This window comes from Schistocerca serialis, chromosome 3 (genome assembly GCF_023864345.2).
Source record: "Schistocerca serialis cubense isolate TAMUIC-IGC-003099 chromosome 3, iqSchSeri2.2, whole genome shotgun sequence".
In the NCBI taxonomy this organism is placed as follows: Eukaryota; Metazoa; Arthropoda; class Insecta; order Orthoptera; family Acrididae; genus Schistocerca; species Schistocerca serialis.
In genome coordinates this window covers 359574960-359596324 of record NC_064640.1, presented here as the reverse complement: position 1 = coordinate 359596324, position 21365 = coordinate 359574960, and the positions used below count along the sequence as shown (strand labels likewise).

Genomic DNA, 21365 nt, shown 5'->3' with positions numbered 1-21365 from the left:
CATCTTGATCTTAATGAATATGGTACTTTGTGCAGAGGCTCAACCACATCTTCTTGTGTCTTCCTTAGATAGCTCTTCCTCGTGTTCTTCTCCTGTTCCACCCTCAAAACTCATGGAATCAGCTCTAGACTACCTCTAAAAGGTCTTACACATCCACCATATACTTTCATCAGTCTTGTTGGCAACCTAACCTCATGTTTACTGGTAAAGTAGTCATTACCAGCTGAGAGGGTCCATGATATCTTGCAGTGAACTTTTTCATCTTTCATTTTGGCATGCAAGAGCTGGATAACATCATGCACTGTCCTACTTTATGCTGCGGTAAACTTGCATTATGTTTCACTGATTCCTCCTCTGTAATGCCTTCATATTCACCTTTGTTACTCATTTCCATACTTCTCATATTGTTTTTACAAACTCATGGACCGACTCCCCATCTTTACTTTTCTTTGCCTTTACCAAATCGAATGATGATGGCATTTTGCGACCAAACACCACCTCATATGTGGATATCGCATTTTTCATGTATACATTTGAACTATACACTGACACAACGTACCTTAGATGTGTATCCCAGTCACTGTGATGTGCTGTCATGTAGTACCTTACCATTTTCACATTTGGCTTGTGTACTACCTAATACTCAAACTTGCTTTGTCTCAAGGCCCTTCTTGTCAGCCTACTAAACAGGTCCTTCAGCCCCAGTAACCACTTCAAAGCAGTGTGACTGGTCACTACCTGAAAGTTTTTCCCATAAAGATAACATCTGGAATATTTGATACTATAAATGAGGCTCAACATCTCTTTCTCTTTCAATGAATAGTTCTCCTCCACCACATTCAGCTGCCTTGATGCATAGGCTACAGTAACAATTTTTACCATTAATCTCCTGATTCAGGACATAACCTACAAAGCTTGATATGACGCATCACACAAAACGATAAAGTCCTTTAGTGGAAGTCTGGAAATATTGGGCTTGATGTTGAAGCACTTGTTAATTCTTCAAATGCACACTGACACCCTTCTGCCCATATGGATTTCACATCATTCCTCAGCAACCGTGTGAATGATTTTGCTATGTCAGCAAATCTTTTCATGAAACTTCTGTAGTAATTTGAGATCCTGAAAACAGAATGCAGTTCCTTAATCAACGCAGGCACTGGAAACTTGTGTACAGCTTGCAGTAGCCTTGGGTGGTCTATCCTTACTCTGTCTTTTTATTATATGGCCAAAATACACTCTGTCTTCTAATGCAAAATGGCACTTCTCTGTGCTCAATGTGAGACATGCAGTTCTCAATCTTTTAAACAATTCCATCAGACATTGCCTATTCTGATCCATGTCTTTTGGAATATGATGATATAGTCTAAACAAAGTAAACACTGGCATGGTTTCAAACCACTTGACACACAGCCCAGTGTTCTCTGAAAAGTTTCAGCCACATTTTTCCATCCAAACAGCATTCTCTTGAACTGATTGTGCTCCCATAGTACCAAGAACAGGGTTTCTGGCTGATCTTTGGGAACTACCTCCTGCTGCGTGCAGCCACTCCTCAAGTCAATGGTTGAAAAGTACAAACATTATCCCAAGTTATTGACCATCTCAGTAAAGTTGGCAATGGCATATGCGTCCATTGTGGTCTTACTGTTAAGGTGACAGTAACTGCAGGAGAACAGGTACTGTCTAGAACCAACCACAGACTTTTTTTGTATAGCCACAGTTCCAGCACCCTGTGGACTGGTACTTTCTTCTGTTATCCATTGACTAGCTGCTGATTAATAAAATCTTTCATGATCAGCAGCAAATGTCTAGGTTTGCAATGTGGCATCCAATACACCTGGGCTTTTGTCCCCTACTGGTACACAAGGTTGAGTCATGGACGTTGCTGGCAACAGACACCATATAAAAATAAATCATCAAATTCAAACAGCAATTCTTCCATCTGCTCTCTTTGTGCTCCCGTTATATGCTCCACTCTCATACTTCAGGCAATCTTAATGGTGGCTTGTGGCTGCTTGTGCTCTACTCTCCATACTTATCACTCATCATCATCTAGAATGTCCAAACTTGCTATTAACACCCCATCCTGAACTTCAGTACTTTTGTGCCAGAATTATCTATGTTTACGGGTCTCACTCTCCCACTATTCCTCTCTTGTATGTGACAACACTTACATTTATAAAACAACTTTCTTGACCCAATATATTGTTCTCTTGTAGAGGCTGGACCATACATAACATACCCACAGGTAGATCTGGCTGCACATTCACCCATAGTGACTTCACTAGTGCAATTATACACAGCTCAACTGGTTTGTTCAATACAATGGATGTCCATTGCAACAGTTCTACACTGACAACAGCTTCCCCTAGCTGGTATATCATTCTACTAAGTTCTATTATATGTCACAGAAGGTCAATGTTAGCTCAATTTTGATATAAAAAGCCTAGCCCCAGGATCATGCTGTAGCTCATGCTTGCATCACAACTTAAACTGAACAGTCCCTATTCAAAAATCTATATCCACTGACTCCAACAGTCTTATGTCAGTAGGCCTAGCCCCACGTAACCCTTTATTGTGGGACTTCCTGTTGCCTCTGGCACAGTGAGTCTCTACTGGCAATCGACACATGCACCCCTATGTGTAACGAAATCATGTACTTGTTACCCCACATAGCATTCAGTACTGCATGCTCTGTCTCTACATACGTATTTGTTGCATCTAATTTTAATGGGAACACCTTTAGATGGACTTTGAGTTCCACTTTGTGTTTAACAGATTCTTACCTCCTCCCTCCTTGTCCACATCTATGTCCTTTACCAAAATTCTTCTGCTGATATCTTCCATTTCCTCTATTGCAGGTGTCTGGCAAGACTGCCTTTGTTAGTGCCCCTGCTGTCCACACATGTAACATGTAATGTTCACAGAAAATACCCCACATCTTTCCAGTTTCCCTGTTGCTACGTCATTTTCTTTGTGTTACCTCACTAACCTAATCTACATCTGCATGACTACTCTGGAATTCACACTTATGTGTTTGGCAGAGGGTTCATCAAACAACTTTAACACTATTTCTCTACCATTCCACTCTTTAACACCACATGGGATAAACAAAAATGTAAATCTTTCTGTGCGAGTTCTGATTTCTGTTATTTTAGTACAATGGTCATTTCTGCCTATGTAGTTGGGTGTAAACAAAATATTTTTGCATTCAGAGGAGAACATTAGAGATTGAAATACTGTGAAAAGATCTCTCCTCAAGAAAAAAATTGCATTTCTTAATGATTGACACTCTGACTCATGTATCGTATCCATGACACATCCTATTTGATGATAATACAAAAGGAGCTGTCCTTCTTTGAACTTTTTTGATCTACTCCTTCAGCACTATCTGGTAAGGATACCATACTGCAAAGCAGTACCCTAGCAGAGTATGAACAAGTGAAGTGTAGGCAGTCTCTTTACAAAACCTGCTGCATCTTCTAAATGTCTTTGGTTTGACTTCCCCACAACCTTATGTGTGTGATGGTTCTAATTCCAGATGTTCATAATTAGAATTCCCAAGTTTTTAGATGCATTGACAGCCTTTACATTTGTGTGATTTATCATATAATTTAAATTTAATGGATTCCTTGTAGTATGCATATGGACGACCTCACTGTTTTAATTATGTAGGGTCAGCTACACTTTTTGCACCACATAGATATCTTGTATAAATCCTTTTGCAGTTGGTTTTGATCTTCTGATGAGTTCCCTACATAGTAAATTACACTGTCATCTGCAAACAATCTAAGAGGGCTGCTCAGAGTCCTCTCTCAAATTGTTTATGTAGATTAGGAAGAGCAGAGCCTATAACAGCTCTGTGGGGAATGTCAGGTTTTTCTTGATGACTTTCTGTTGGTTACTATGAACTGTGACATTTATGTTGGGAAATAATGAATCCATTCACACAACTGAGATGGTACTCCATAGGCACACTACTTGATTTGAAGCCACTTGTGAGGAACAGTAGCAGTAACAGAATGCAGATGTTTGGATGCACCTGTATGCACCCTAATGACATGTCCAATGGCAACCACACCAGAAAAGCATCAAGCACACTCTGCTCAGCTTCTTGCTACAAAACTGAAATTGCTCCATCACTCTGTCACAACTCATATGTGGATTCATTATATATCCTTATCCTGCACAGCTTCCCCAAGCCTCTTCACACTTCTGCTCAACTACGTCTGAAGATACCTCACACTATTCTGTTTTTTGTATCTTTGTAAAAGCTCCTTCTCCAGATAGTCAAATTAAGCTGCATTCTTTCATGCCTCTGAGCTCCTTATGTATGTTGTTGAATCTCTCACTTGTCACAGTTTTGCTGCATACAATAATTCACTGTCAGTCTAACCACTCATCTTTATGAACATCTTAAAGTCCTCTAAGGATGGCTGCACATACTCAAATGATTTTCGAGAAAAGGGAACAGTTAATCCTGTGGCAGCTGAATCCACCTCAAACTGTGGTATCTGAAGCATTGCTAAATGTTCTTCCCTAGCTGTTAAAGCCGTCAACTGTCCATGTAGCTGCTTATTATCTGCTGCCAGCTCCACTACCTTTTCTAACAATAACAGTATTCTGTTCAGCTCTGAGGCATCCTTCATCCCTGAATCTGCCATTGTGACACTCTTACTCCCCATTACACAAAATAATACAAACAGAAATCACAACTCTGAAAAATCAATACAAACCAGTCATTACGTCATATCATGAGCTGCCCAGACTCTTTACACTGCCTTGCAATATGACCATACTGATGACTTCTATAACGGGTTTGAGGAACTCTTCCAAGCATGGTGCAGTATGCTCAAGTAAATTACATAGTGTAACCATACAAACACAAATTCCGACTCAACAAGTTAGTCACCACTTCTAGCCTCAACAGGGTAACCTTTAAATTACAATGACAGTCAGATCTCATTTCCACATCTGGTACCCCCTTGAAAATGCAACCACATGGTTCATCACTCACCACACTGTGTTCGCACCATGGGTGGTGGTTCAGATTCTGTGCTGAGTGAAGATGATGCTGCAAGTTCTGACACCAAACTATAGCACCCCTAGTGCAGAGAGCTGTGGCTATAAGTAAGGATGATGCAGGTGGACAGTGGAGATGGGAGCACAGGGGGCTTCAGAGAAAGGCAGCTGCAAATGCAACAAGTGCTTTATGGAAACATCTGTGCTACATAGTAAACCAGATCAGTGGCCAGCTGGCTGTTTGGCTGGCTGCTTACATGCTGCATGATTGTGACACAGAGTCTCCTTGGCGTGCTGCTGGACTCATTCCATAATACAGACCTGTGGTTCCCATGTCAGTAATATGTAGTAGATAATGTAGATGATGATATATCTCATGCAGACCTGGATGGCACCTGATTGCGGCAAATCTCATGCAGACTTGGATGGCACCTGACTGCATCGTGGTCGGGGATGTCCACCATGATTAGGGGCCTATCTGTGATGGCAGAAGATGGATGATGTGCATGAGGTGTAGCACTAAGTCCACCAGGGACTTAGTGCATAGCGCTATTGTCCTGCCATGGCCTCAGACTAATGACTTCTGGTGGTAGGTCCATGTGGCAGCCTCATTTGGTAGAGCCTGTCATTGTGGTAAAGCTGCATGTCTGAGAATAATTTTATTGCAATAGTCCAGTGCTTATAGACAGCAGGTTTATGCTTGTTGTGCATTGGCACTGCTTCCAGTCATGTCTCCTAAAGCACTGTTGCCACTGTCAATGTGGAAATCTGCCTTGCCCCTTTTTGCTTCATGAGTTGATGCAATACTGCTGAGTCTGCTTTTTCAGCAAGCTAACCTACCTCACAACACTGTGTTGACTCTGTTGAATTTTTACAGTGACAACATCCCTTGCTTGTTTGCTGTCAGTGCTGCTACAATACATAGTTCAGGCTCACACTGATGTGGTGCTATATTGCTCCCTTCTACAAATGAGACCATATATCTCAGGTTGACCTTAATACCAGTTTCATATTATATTACTTGTTTGTACAAAATACAGTGACAGTTTTATGACCAAAACAGCTGGGGTCTTGCCCACATGGGTTACATTCCTCATCCACTCTTACTTACTAAGCACTTATTTCTACTTTACTTTTGAATCTATTTATCACTCTTGTTTTGTGCTTCTGGGAATTTAACCTTCATGACTTGTCCCCTTGCTTCCTTTTCCTTAAATCCTGAAAAAATGTACATATTTTCCATATTCACACTGCAAGGCTACACTCTCACTCTCTCTTCTATATCTCCACTCTGCAAACCACCATGAAGTACATGGCAGAGGGTATATCATGTTGTACCAGTTATTACGGTTTCTTCTCATTTCCGTCACATATGGAGTCCAGGGAGAATGAGTTTTTAAATGCTTCTGTGGATGCTGTAATTATTGTAATCTTACACACATGATCTCTATGTGAGCAATACATAGTGGGTTGTTGTATATTCATAGAGTCATCATGTAATGCCGGTTCTTGAAACTTTGCTAGTAGACTTTCTTGGGTTAGTTTACACATATCTTCAAGAGTCTGCCAGTTCAGTTTCTCCAGTATGTCTGTAACACTTTCCCATGGATCAAGCAAAAATGGGACCTTTTGTGCTGCCCTTCTTTGTACATGCACTATTTGGTGTAGATCCCACGCACTTGAACAATATTCTAGAACCAGTTGGATGAGTGATATGTAAGCTATCTCCTTTGTAGACTGATTGCACCTCGTCAGCATTCTGCCAACAAACTGAAGTGTTCCACCTACTTTTTGACAACTGGATGTATGTAATCATTCCATTTCATATCCCTACAAAGTGTTACACCAAGATATTTGTATGAGTTAGCTGATTCTAACAGTGACTCATTGAAATTATAGTCATAGGATATTAAGGACTTTTTTCTTTTTTGTGAAGTGTACAATTTTACATTTCTGAATATTTAAAGCAAGTTGCCAGTGGCCAATGTACCACTTTGAAATCTTATCAAGATATGATGGTATATTTATGGAGTTTATGTAAGACAGAGCTTCAGTATAGGTAACTGGATCACCTGCAAAAAGTCTGAGGTTACTGTTAATATTGTCTGCAAAGTCATTAATATACAACATGAGCAACAAGGGCCACAGCACACTTCCCTGGGGCACACCCAAAGTTACTTCTACATCTGACAATGTCTCTCCATTCAAGATAACATGCCAAATTGTCCCTACCAAAAAGTCTGCAATCCAGTCACTAATTTTGCTTCATACCCCATATGATCATGCTTTTGACAATAAGTTTAGGTGTGGTACTCTGTCAAATACTTTTCAGAAATCAAGAAATACTGCATCTACCTGCCAGCCTTGATCCAAAGCTTTCAGTATGTCACATCTGAGAAAAGTGTGTCAGGTTTCATATGATCAATGTTTTTGGAATCCATGCTGGTTGGCATTGAGTTCAAGATTCTTCTCTATGTTTGAACTCATAATGTGTTCTAAGATTCTACAACAAATTGATGTCAAGAATATTGGATGGTAGTTTTGTGGATCACATCTACTAGCCTTCTTGTAGATGGGTGTGACCTGTGCTTTTTGCCAAGAACTGGGTATATTTTTCTGTTAGAGGGATTTGTGATATAGTATAGTTAGAAGAGGGGCTAACTCAGCTGAAAACTCAGTATAAAATCTCCTCCCATTATGAACTGTTCTACTGTGTACTAACTCAGCTGAAAACTCAGTGTAAAATCTCCTCCCATTATGAACTGTTCTACTGCATACATATCTATCCAGTGCCTTGTGCTGAAAGTTTCAAATTCCTCATTGCAATATGAGTCTACTGACTTTTTATTTAGTTTACTGAACATATGTATCATTTTGCTTGTTTTAGTTGTTCTTTGTACTTTGATAATCATTGATGCTACAACTGTGTCATGATCACTAATACCATTTTATACTCTATCGAACCAGTTTAATAAAATCTTGTCTACTGGTGGATTATGCTAACAGTCAGCTCTCCACCTCAGAAGAATTAATTCTATGGACAGTAAATTAGAGCCACTGTGGCACTGGTTATTACTGGACTTGAAAGCACTGTCACATAACGTTATCCTTCTCTGAACTGCTCATCATGTTACATTTAGTGATAAGCTGAGAAGTGCCCTTACTCCACAGCAATGTATCAATCCAGGGAATGTATTACATTTGACTCTAAAGTTTCATTTATAAATTCTGTATTCTGTGTTGGCAATAATTTTCAAAGGTTCATCTGGCCAATACAACTTTGGTTGTGAGACATTCACTTGCGTGATTCCTGTAATCGAGCATGTGCTCATGTTGGTTTGTATTGCCCAGTTCAGACACACCATAACAGTCCTCTTGCAACAATGTTGTAACTCCTCCTCTGTCATTACTGCATGCTTGCTACCATTTTCCAAAATTAATAATGTCCCACAGATCCTCACCTGCACAAACTTTGCAGGAACTCACCACTTGCTTGGCATATATGACCAATGTAACACTCAAATTGTGTATGTCTTCCTGTTACCGGGAATCATATTAGAAGACAAAATTGTGATAAGTCAGTTTTCTCTTCTGCTGTTGCTATGACCTGCCTCACTTCCATTCTTACCTTTGATGTACCACATCCACTAGCAAGCCCAACTACATACAATAAAAATGACATAAAAAATGAATATAACTTATTCACTACAAATATACGTCTTTTATCTTCTTCTGATTTCTTCTCTTCACAGTCTTCTCCAGTTCCACCCTTCAAATTCCTGGAATTTACTCTGTTCTAGCTCGAAAAGGCTTTATATGTGTAACATGTACTATCTTAGTTTATGTTTACTGGCAAAGTGGTCTCCACCAGCTAACAGGGTCCTTTATACCTTGTGATGAACTCTTTCATCTTCATTTTCATCACGTAAGGACTTCATAACGTCACCCAGTGTCCTACTTTATGTTGTGGTAAACTTGTTGCTCATTTCACTGATTCCTTCTAGTTCTCTAACGCCTTTGTATTTGCCATATGTACTCATTTCCATATTTCTCGTACTGTTTTGACAACCTCATGGATGGACTCCCCATCGTTATCTCTCTTTTCCTGTACAAGATGGAATGGTGATGGCATTTTTTCTGATCATACACCACCTCATATGGGGACAAACAGTACTCGTGTGTACTTTGAATGAGAGAATGAGATGCTGACACAACATACTTTACATACGTATCCCAGTTGCCGTGCTGTGCTTTCATGTAGTAACATAACATGTTACAGTTGTTCTATGTACCTGTTCCATTCTATCATTGACCTGTGGATGAAGAGGACTTGTTCTTAACTTTTTCATATGCAATAACTGACACAGCTCTTTCAATAACTCTGAAATGAAATTCTTACACTGGTCTGTAGTTATCTTACCTGGCACTCCAAACTTCGACATCCTGTTGTTAACCATTGCCTGTGTGATTGTCACTTCCTGCTGGTTTGGCATAGCAACCAGCCTCATGTACCATAAAAAGGGATCTGTAATTGTTAATACAAAGCAGTTTCCTGCTGCTGTACATTTGACTGGTCCTTGTACGTCAATCCCAAGCATTTCAGATGGTTTCAGTGCTTCTAGTAGCCTCTGCAATGGCACTTGTGTATGATTCAAGTCAGCTTGTTGTGCACACTACATGAAATCTCTAACATGTTGATCGGCATTTGCTTTCTTTTGCTTCTGCCAGTATCTCTCAGGTACCCTCCAGTTTGTTGCTCTGCACCCTCTATGGTTCAAATGGCTCTGAGCACTATGCGACTTAACTGCAGTGGTCATCAGTCCCCTAGAACTTAGAACTGCTTAAACCTAACTAACCTCAGGACATCACACACATCCATGCCCGAGGCATGCCATAGCGGTGCGTGGCTCCAGACTGTAGCGCCTAGAACCGCTCAGCCACTCCAGCCGGCACACCCTCCATGAGCAGGTAATGTGTGATCATATGCTCCCTTTAAAATCTGTGTCTTAAACTTCACTGTTAGTACTTCCCATGGCCCTAGCCTTGTTTCCATACAAACCAGTCTGTCACATGTGCTAAACTGAGACTGGGTCCTGTATTGTTTACTATCAGTGTCAGTGCTCTGAGCTGCCTGCCACTCCACAAGACAATGGCCCAGATCTTCCAACACTACTACCTTCCTGCTTAATGGATCTACATTCCTGTGCTTATCCCCTGCCTTGTTTACTACTTCATACTCAGGGCCCACTTTGTCAGCCTGCTAAATGGGCCCTTCAGTCCCAATAATCACTTCAAAGCTGTGTGGTTGGCCACTACGTGTAATTTTTTTTCCACAAAAGTAACATCTAAATACATGACATCATACAATGAGCTTCAACATCTCTTTTTCTTTCATTGACTGGTTCTTCTCCACTGCATTCAGCTGGCTCAATGCAAAGGCTACAGGATCATCTTCACCATTAATTTCCTTGCTTAAGACATGTTCCAGAGCATGAATAGATGTATCTCATGAAAGGATAAACTCTTACTGAATGTCTGGAAATACTAGAAACAGGCTTGATGTCAAAACTCCTCTTAATTCTAGCAGAATGGAGGTCCTTTCATGCACCTGTACACACCCTTCTTGAGTTGTCAGTGACACCCCATCAGAAAATTATCAGATGCCCCCTGCTCAGCTTCTTATAACATAACTGCATTTGCTGCATCACATTGCCCTAACTCCTATGTGTATTCATTACATTTCCATATCCTGCCACTGAGATCTCCCACAGTTTCTCCAGACTTCTTCATAATAGCACTCAACTGCCCTCAGAAATACGTCACACTATTTTGTTCTTTGCAGCTTTGAAAAAAAAAAACCTTCTCCATATACTCAAAGTTAGCTGCATTTTTTAATGCCTCCATAAAGCTTACATGTTTTCAGTTCCTCCATTAGTCGCAGTTTTGCTACTCCCAGTGATTGACTCTCTCTCTACCACGCAACTCCACTGATTTCTTAATGTCCTTTAAAAATGACCTCACATCCTCAGATGATTTTCCACAAAAAGGAAAAAGTAATTGTGTGGCAGCTTGATCCACCTCATGCTGTGGTACCTGAAGCAATGCTAACTGCTCATCCCAAGCTACCTTTTCTAACTCCTAGTCTTTACATCATATCATGAGCCATCTAGACTCTCTACACTTACTTGAAATACGACCATATCGATGACACATATAACAGGTTAGAGGAACTGACTCCGAGGATGGCACAGTGTGCCCAAGAAGTTACATTGTGTACATCTTACAGACACCAATTACTGCTTTCTCAGTTACTCTTAAACTCAGAAAAGTTAGTCAACTCCTCAGGCCTAAGCAAGGTAACCTTTAAATTACAATGACATTTACGCCTCACTTCCATGTCTATTACACCCTCCAAAACATAACCAAATGGTTCATCGCTCACCACAGCATGTTGGCACTGTAGGTGGTGGTTCAGACATCATGCTGAGTAAGATGATGCTGCATATTCTGATATCAAACTATAGTGCCCTCGGAGTGCAGGGAGGGGCAGCTATGAGCCAGGATGATGTGAGCAGGTGGTTGATGCAAGGTGGGAGCCTGCAGGTGCATGTGGAGAGTGAGCCACTGCCCCTGGGCAGAAATAGGCTATGCTGCTGAAGTATACATGTGATGGACTGTTGTTCTAAGTCTGGGAGGGACTTACTGTGCAGAGCTGTTGCCCTGCCATGACCTCAAACCAGTGACTTCTGCTGGCAAGTCCATGTGGCAACCTCATCTGGCATAGCTCTGTCATCCTGGTAGAACTGTGAGACTGAAAATAATTTTGTTAGAAAACTTATGTAGTTGTAGATTGCAGTGGTATGTTTGTTTTACATATGCACCACTTTCACTCACATATTCTAAAACACCACTGTCACTGTCAGTGTAGAAATCTGCATAGCCCCTTGTTGCATGAGTCTGTTCAGTACTGCTGGGTCTGCTGTTTCAGCAAACTAACCTGCCTTGCAACATTGCATTACCCTTGTTGAATTATTAAAGTGACAATATTCTTCATTCTTTGCTGTCAATGCTGCTCCAATATCTCATTCAGGCTCACCCTGATATGCCCATGTATGTTATATCAGCATAAGCCTTCTTAAGTATGTAAAAGATAACAAGTACAGCTGCAACTACTTTTGGGCTACCACTGTCTGCCATGAAATCTTACCACAGTGATTCACACTGATAGGAACTTCCTGACTCTGCATTGAGTGTCATAGAAAATCTGTGTGTCCAGGACAGAGAGGTATGTTAATTTGCAAGAAAGATTTTAACACAGCTTGCCATTTGCTTAATATTCATTTTTAAACTGAACTGAGAAGTTTCTTGTGTTAAGGATGTTCAGAAACTGTTTCTGGGCTACCAGTCTGTTTCTTCTGCTGTCTGTCTGGCTGTCACTTGGAAATGATATTGGAAGATTTGTGACGTTACAATATCTAATGTATATCATCAGTGGGAAACACTGTTCTGATTGATTATATTGTCAGGTACCCTTATTTCTTCTGATTCTTTGATCACAAAGTTGCAGAAGACACTGCCATGATACAAGATGTTCATAAGTTGAAAAATGAGTATGTCTTTGTCCTCTGCCATTGCATTTTTTAGTGAAGTGTGACCACAACAAACAGCATGGCAAGATGAAATATTATATTTATGCGTTCTAAGTCAATTTGTATAATATATGATGAGATTTATTTTTACTAAACTAAATTTCATGATGTTAAGATGTTTAAAAAAAGATCCAGCCAGTTTACAGCACCTTATTTTTGTGTTAGGATTTCTATATATCTTAAATTAGGTATGTTGTAGAACCTGAGTTGTTAGTTTCAATGTGAGACCCTACAGGAATATCTGGAGAAGAGTCTAAGAACAATATAAGTTACTACAAAGATGCAGCATAGCCCAGCATTCTGTCAATAACCAATCAGGAAACATGCTAAAGAAATTACCTGACTAACTTCCACATCTACATTAACAGAGACTCTTGCAAACTTCATTTTTGGAATTAGATTCTGTTTGTATTTCAGTCTCTGCTTGGTTCATGTAGTTTGAAACTGTCAATAGCAGATTGCTTGTCGTCTATCCATAATATAGCCTTCAGTATAAAATGTCATATGCTCCTTAGAAGATCCTCAAATTATTCCACTATCCCCCATTTCCCATAAAACTGGTATTCAGGATATATTCATCTCTCCTGGAGGGTCCAATTTGAACTGTACATTTCAATAAGTACAGGCTTTCTTCAATTGTATTTACCTCTCTCTATTATCCCTGATACAACTCTTGACTTCATCCTGTCTACAAACCATGCTCTGTTCTTTGGATTGTCCGTTATTTATCTTGAGAACCTATTTGACTGTTTGATAAAGAAATGAAGTTTGTACATAGAAAGTCTTCTTCTCTGAACACAAAGCTGTGAGGATTTTTAATGAGCTCTGCCCCCTGCTAATTTCTTGAAAAGTTGTACCTGTAAAGAAAACTTCCATAAGTTGCATATTTGTGAAGATGTTACTTAATAACCATGTAGTATAGTATCAAAACCTTATAAGTGCACTAATTTTATCCCTAATGTCCATAAATTTTAAGAAATAGTATTTACTTTTTTATAATGAGAGAGCCGGTGATTATTAAAATAAATACTCATGTAAGGGGCTACTTTTATTTTCAGTGCATTTTTTTTTTCAAATTTTGAGCCTTCACTTTGTTGAATAAGATACCCAATGAACTGTAGCACATAGTAATATTTGTTAAACATTTTTCCTTGGTTTTCAGGTGAACTAACTGTGGAAAACTTCTTCAAAGAGCTATCTTCTAGTTCCACAAATATTGCATCTACAAGGAGTGGTCTATCTCCAACAAGCTCTACAGCAGTGCCTGTGATAGACAATATTCTAGTAAGGCTGCAGTCTGCACAAGTTTCTAGAGCAGTAATGACATTAGCAGGCTCACTAGAAATTCAGGTATGTATACACAGCCTCGATTTAAATCATTCTAGAAAATGTATTAAGTATGAGGGTGGTTTGAAAAGTGCTTGGAATCACCATGAGAAGTCAGCATTAGCACAATGAGTTGTTCACGTGTTATTCATCGGACTGTTGCCTGTAAACATGTGCCACATCAGTGCTCTTGGAAGAGAGCTGTGGCAGTGACGTGGCTCTATTGTTGTTCTGGCATAGTGATATGTGTTCAAGCAGTGATTAAGTACTTCATAAAGAAATGTATGACAGCAAAGGACATTCATGCTGATTTCTGGAATATGCTGGTGGGACTCTGCTCCTTCATATTTAACTGTTGCCAAGTGGACAAATGAATTTAAATTTGGTTGGGAGAGCTTAGATAATCATCCGCACAGGGGTCAGCCAAGATGTGTCGCTACTCCAGAAATCATTGCAAAATTGCACAAAATGGTCATGGAGGATTGCTGATTGAAAGTGCATGAAATTGCTCACACTTTCCAGATTTCATGTGAAAGGGTATGTCACATTTTAGCTGAAGAATTAGAAATGAAAAAATTATCTTCAAGATGGGTGCCGCAACTCTTGACTCTGGATCAAAAGTGTGCCATTGCCATGGCAAAATTACATGCACTAAGGTATGAATTGTTGCCACACCCACCTTATTCACCTGATGTAGATCCATCATAAGATAATAAACCAATAAAGATTTTTTTAAAAGTGTAATTTGGATTTCAATTTTTGCATCTCACTGTTCCCACTCTTGCCCTATACAATGTTGTACACAATTCTATAATGTTAAACAGCCTCACTATTCAAATGGTGATTTCATCATTCATAAACTACTCAATTGAATAGTAACATTTTTCCACCAGGAGATCATATAGTTTTCTCTTTGGTGAACCTCTCTCCATGCTCAGTACATATCTACCCTTGAGTTTATTGTAAATTATCTTTCCCATGTACTGGGATGTCTGCTGGTAGAGTTTTAAGTGATGTTGTGAAAGCATGAAATTGTCTTTGTGTTTAGTATTGTACATACGTTTGAAACGGTTTTCTTTTGTTAGCTCATGGTTGATATGTAAAAAGATGATAATTTCAAGTATATACAATGCAGGGATAGATAATATTTTAGGTTCTTGAATACTGGAGAGCAAGATGTTCTTTGAGGGGCAGCACACATTTTTCTAACAATTCGTTTTTGAAGTAGCATGATTCATGACATGTAGCTTGAATTTTCCAACAAATTAAACCATATCTAATTTTGCATTCAAAGTAACTGTAGTGCACAACCTTTCTGCAGCTTATGTCTGTTATACCAGATAGTACATCCATTGCAAAGACAAGGCTGTTTAATTTTCTACTTAAATGATCTATATGTGCTTGCCAGCTTAGATTTTTGTCCAAGTTTAGTCCCAAGAATGTAATGGACTGAGCTTTGTCCATAAGTTGATTTTTACGTACAATACTGATGTCACTGATTTTTGATTGTTTGGTTCTAAATTGTCTAAACAAGGTCTTTGAAAAATTAAGTTTAAGGCCAGTTTTTGAAACCATGTATCTAGGTTGTTTAGTGTGTTTATAACACTATCCATAATCTTTCCCACGTTTGTTTTTCAAGGGTTACAGAAATGTCATCAGCAAACATGACTGGCTTGGCATTGATATTAAGAGGTAAATCATTTATGTAAAGGAGAAACAATATTGGCCCTAAGATTGAGTCTTGAGGGACTCCTTGTGATATTGTATCTCACTGGCTTTAGGCTTATTCTTATGTCCTAAAATGAACTTATTATTTGACATTATTTTGGCAGCTTTAGCAGCACTTTTAAATGCAACTTTATAATGTCTCACATAGTCAACAAATTCAGGGTTCTTATTGTGTTTCATTTCTTTATGTAGCTCTTGTTTTCGAGCATTAGATTGGTGCCAGATCCTAGGTGGGAATAATTGATTCATTGAAGACATCTAGAAAACTTCTTAGAAAATCATCAAAGTTCTCAGTGCTTGACACACTATTATTTATGGGCAATTTCACTGCATCTATCTTGTCATGGAATAGGTCCAAGTTATTTTTACTAAAGTCTCTTTTCATAAAACCTTTCTTAACATTGGTTTATTTCTTTCTGACAGCTCAATAACAATTCAGAATGGGCAGAAATTCCTTTGTCTAAACAGGACTGGTTTTCACTGTTGAACACGTAATTTGTTAAAATGCGGTCTACACAAGTAGCTGAATTCGCATTTTCTCTAGTGAATTCAAAAAAATTTAGTTTAAAACCAGAGTTCTGAATTATGTCAAGAAAATGTTTTGAGCCACTGTGTAGACTTGTCACATTTACATAAAATCAGCTTCTATGATGATGTTTTTCCTCCTTTCTTTCTTAAGTTTATCGAGAATACACTGGAGTTTGGACAATGAAGTTTTAGTTACTGCACTTCCTGGAATTCTGTAAATGCTCATATAAATAAATAAATAAGCTTTGATATTTTTGCTATGATTGAGGGCAATTTGTAGTTCTTCAATTTTGATACTGTCTGCCTTCAGACCACTTATATTCCAATGCATTAAATGATTTTTTTCACTTTCCTTTATCTGTCTAAGAGCAGATGTTTGTATATTTCTTACCTCAATGTTTGCTTCATACCAGTTACTAGTAAAAATCCTTCAGGTGGGCTGGTGGTGAGACTCTTCTCCTGTTAAGGAGACTGGTGACTCCTGTTGCTTCTGCTGTTGTTGATGTCATTTCCATTATTGGTGTTGCTTTTTTCCTTCAGCTCACTTCATTAGACACTGCAACTGGTGCTGTTTCTTCCTCACTTATTTCCACAGGAGAGGCTGGAACTGCTGCTGCTGTTTTCAGGCCGCTAGCATAACTTTTCCTGTGACATATTCCTTGTGTGGTATCTGCTGTTGACACTGTATATGTACTGTCAGTTTCTGAGTGATTTTTGGTTCTGTTTCTGAGGTTTCTGTCACAAAGGTAAATGGTCCACTTCCGATCTTGAGAGATGTCATCTCTGTTACCACACACTTTTTATTTATAGAATTAGACACAACACATTTGTCATGAGAGGTATCCTGCTTTGAACATAATTTTTGATGTACTATTTCTAAAATCTTGCAAATAATGAATTTCTTTCCCAGTCTCTTGACTTGGAGGCTGTGATTTGTGTGGAATCTTCTTTCAAGTTCACTTATATCCGTGAATGTTGCATTTTTAAACTCTCTGAAGATATTATGAACATCTTTCTTTGCTTTTTGTACCTCTTCATTTATGCAGAACCAGTTTGGTAGGTCATGGTGATGTGCAACTGAAAAAATGGAATCATTTTGGTTTCTGAACTCAAGCAATAGTAGCTAGTTGGCAATAATCACTATGTGGATGATGTAGCCTATTCTACACCATATTTTAAATCTATGTGACGATGCTATGCTGATTATATTTATATGTTTTGATGATGCCAATATGGCCGTATCACTTTAGGACATGGTGTAAAAAAGATTTGAAGATGGTCATTACAGACTGAAACCGGTCATTGTCTAAAGAATTCATTTGTGATCATAGACTGGAATAAAAAAGCATTTCAAGCAATATTCACTTAAGAGAAACTGTAAGTTCCTTTGTATTGTTCGTTGCTATGTCGTTTGTTCCAGCGAGGGAAACAGAGAAATCATTTGTATTCAGCTCCAATACTTTTTCACGGCTTACTGCAGTTACAGCTTTGCAATTGGCATCTGGTTTCACAACAGCCTTGCATTTGTAACTACATCTAATACTTAATTTGTTGGCTATTCCTTGCTCTTGACTCTCTGCAAACAGATCAAGTTTGAGGCTTGCCACAGGTAAGTATGTTGGGACACTTTATAAGGAAATTCCATCTGACAAGAGCTGCACATATGTCCAGGAAAAAAATTATAAGTTCCACAAATATCGGCATCTTGCTTTAAAGGTTCAGAAATATAAGAGTGTGCGATTCGTAGTGCACAGAAACATAGTTTCTTACAAATACAAGTCAGTGAGTCACAACTGAATCCGTCAATTCATACAAAGACCTGGGTGTAACAATTTGTGTGGGTGTATTGTATTGTGTATTGACACCAGGGCCCTAGAAACAACAGAAAGGCTTCGTCCTGCCATAGCCCTCAGTGGTTCACAACCCCACAACAGGCCACAGCAGTCTAGCCACCCCACCACCGCCCCACACCAAACCCAAGGTTATTGTGTGATTCGGCCCCCAGTGGACACCCCCCCCCCCTACCCCCCTCCCCATACCCCTGGGGAATGTCTCATCCCAAGCGAGTCTAACCTCAAATATTTGCATGGTAGAGTAATGGTGGTGTATGCATACGTGCAGACAGTGTTTGCACAGCAATCACAGACATAGTGTAACTGAGGCAGGATAAGGGGATCCAGCCCACATTCACTGAGGTAGATGGAAAACCACCCAAAACACCATCCACAGGCTGGCCGGCACACTGGACCTTGACGCAAATCCACCAGGCGGATTTGTGTCGGGAACCGGCACTCCTTCCCATTCGGGAAGCAGCGCATTAGACCGTGCGGCTAGCTGGGTGGGCGATTTGTATTGGTAATAAATGGAGTGATAAAATAAGCTCAGTCGCAAGTGAAAGAGATGGCAGACTTAGATTCATGGGTAGCACACTCAGCAAAGCCAGTCTGTCTCCAAAGAAGACTGCTTATAAGTCACTTATACGTCCCATACTAGAATATTGGCCAAGTTGATGGAACTCATACCAAATAAGACAAACAACTGATATTGGACCTGTATAAAGGAATGTGGCACAGATGATCACAGATTTGTTTGAGTAAGTGGAGAACATCACAAAAATTAAAAATACTGCTTGAAAATAGATGCCAATTACTCATTGAATGCCTACTTACAAAGTTTCAAGAATCAGTACATATTGTACAAAAATTTCTTTGGTGACTGTTCAGAACATTGTGTAAAACTTGCACAAAATTTAACAGTAGCAGTGTTGCAATAAACTAATGAAATGATAATGAGAACTTGGTCTGCTTTTAAAATACTCTGCAAGACAATCCAACCATTAACTTGAAAAATTTTTGCACACTGCACCTTGTAGTCTACAGGCTACCAGTATGCAACGAGTATTTTGTTGACGATGTGCTCTCTCAGATTTTCTCTGTGTGACTGATTTATGATATTCTTCTCTGTGTTATGCTGAAACAGTAACTCAACAGAACATGTAGAAACTCACCACTAATTTTTGGCTGCCACTGGTTTGTTACAGTGGTACTTCAAAATATAGAGAGAACTACATTTATTCATTTCATTTAAAATTTCAGTTTTATATATTTTGAAATTACAAATCAATATTGTTATTAAGTTGAGAAACATGAGGAGAAAATAAGAGGAATGGAAAAAATTATAATTGGTGAGAATTTTCTTTTACCTCTTTTTGTATAAGTAGTTTGTCATCTATTTCTTCTTGTTCTACCAGTTGAAAATGGCAGCAGTTAAGAAGCCTTTGTGTTTATTGTAAGCACATGATATAACCCAAAATTCTGAACTTTGTTGTAGCTGATGGATACATTCTTTACAACTTTACATGGCTTAGCCTTAATAAAGTATGTGTATAACTATATTTTTGCAACTCTAAGTAGCTCTAATTTCATTTATGCAGGAACCAATATTGGAACCACTAAATGCAAGGCTTGACATCAAACGAATGGTTGCCTACCATCATACCATGACTAACTTACCACCCACACCGGGTCCTTATCTACAGCAGCATCGAGATTATCTTCTGTATGATGTAAATGGTGGAATGGAAATTGTACACATCAATCTTGGCCAACGCGATCTTGCAACATTACTTTCAGTATGGAATGACAATTTGGCTGAAGGAAAATTAATGGGTAATCAGTTAAACTAATTCTTTTTTCTTCATTTTTTCATGTTAAGTAAAAATTACACCCACTTATGCTTTCTCATTTTTGATAGTATATTTATGTAATGAATTAGTATTTAGTACAATTTAGTGGATTATAGTTAGAACTTCCTCATTCATTTCTATTTCTAGCATGTTACTGTATTTATATTTTCAGTTTTTCTTGTCTTACCATCAGAATTCATTATGAAATGCTATTAATTAAAACAAAAGTAGAAATGTGTGCATGTTAGTGGTTATTACAAGTGAGTTTGAGACACTCTTGATATACAGATTGATTTTATTGAATGAATAATATTTGTTATAAGGATAAGTAATAAATTATCAATGAAAACTGTGAATGAGATGATTGAGCATTGTTTACCTTATATATGAATAAATGAACAGTGAACAGGCACTTTAAATATATGCTGGCTGATGGGCTTTAAAAACCAGACCACAGATGGGTGATGAAAGTTAAAAACCTAAGAAGTTATAGCAACTCTTGTATACCTAGCCATCATCCATCCATCGCTTCATCTTTAAGGTTAGCAATGATCTATTTGTGTTTTTAACCCACCCCCTTCCATCCCCCCACCCCCCCCCCCCCCACCCCAGCCCGCACACACACACACACACACACACACACACACACACACACACACACACACACACACACACATACATACACATACACACTGCCCAAAGTGAGTGAGTCACTCTCTCTCCTGTTACTCTGATCTGTAACACAATACTTATAACTAAAGTCAGACGATGATTTTGAAGTAAAAGTATATGGTACTGCTGAACTGACTGATGTAAATACCTCTAAATACTCTGGGGAACAGTTGAATATTAATTTTCCAAGCAGCTCTATTCACAGCACATGCTTTGCTTGATGAGAAGGCATAATAGATTGCATTTAATACAACACACTAATTATTAGTTTCTTCATGTTTGGAGAGTGCTACTGTTCTGTAACTACAAACTTAATTAATGAATACATGTTTATCAACTCAAGTAGTTATTAATTAATTAATAATACAATTAATCAACTTATTATACAATAACAATTCAATACATACCATTATAGCATCTTCAAAATGTCAAGAAGCTTCTCTTAGCTCACAGTACAAAGTGTAATATGTTTCATGAAATATGTCTTCCTCTGCTTTCTGAAAAAGAGCCGCAGTCATTCAGAACAGGACAGTGATGTATCACAGTATTTGTCTATTACACATATTTTGTCGATATCTGCTGGTTTTTGTCTGTAGGCTATCAGTGACTATTCACTCTTATATTGTAAATATCATCATATACTTTAGGATAAAGTATAATTTGCAAAAAATTCTTCTTCAGCCCAAGAATACATCACCCCTAAATTTCATTGTATGTAAATGCAAGTAACATGCATTTTTGCGAATTTTCAGAAG

General features: G+C 38.7%; 1 protein-coding gene across 1 annotated transcript in view; it reads left to right on the top strand.

The window, feature by feature from the left end:
- LOC126470164 (intermembrane lipid transfer protein VPS13A-like) overlaps positions 1–21365 on the top strand; it is a 762201-nt gene that overhangs the window by 260109 nt on the left and 480727 nt on the right. The window contains exons 24-25 of the mRNA XM_050097791.1: positions 13834–14021; positions 19687–19921. Coding sequence (XP_049953748.1) covers positions 13834–14021; positions 19687–19921 — 423 coding nt within the window. The remainder of the gene's footprint in view (positions 1–13833; positions 14022–19686; positions 19922–21365) is intronic.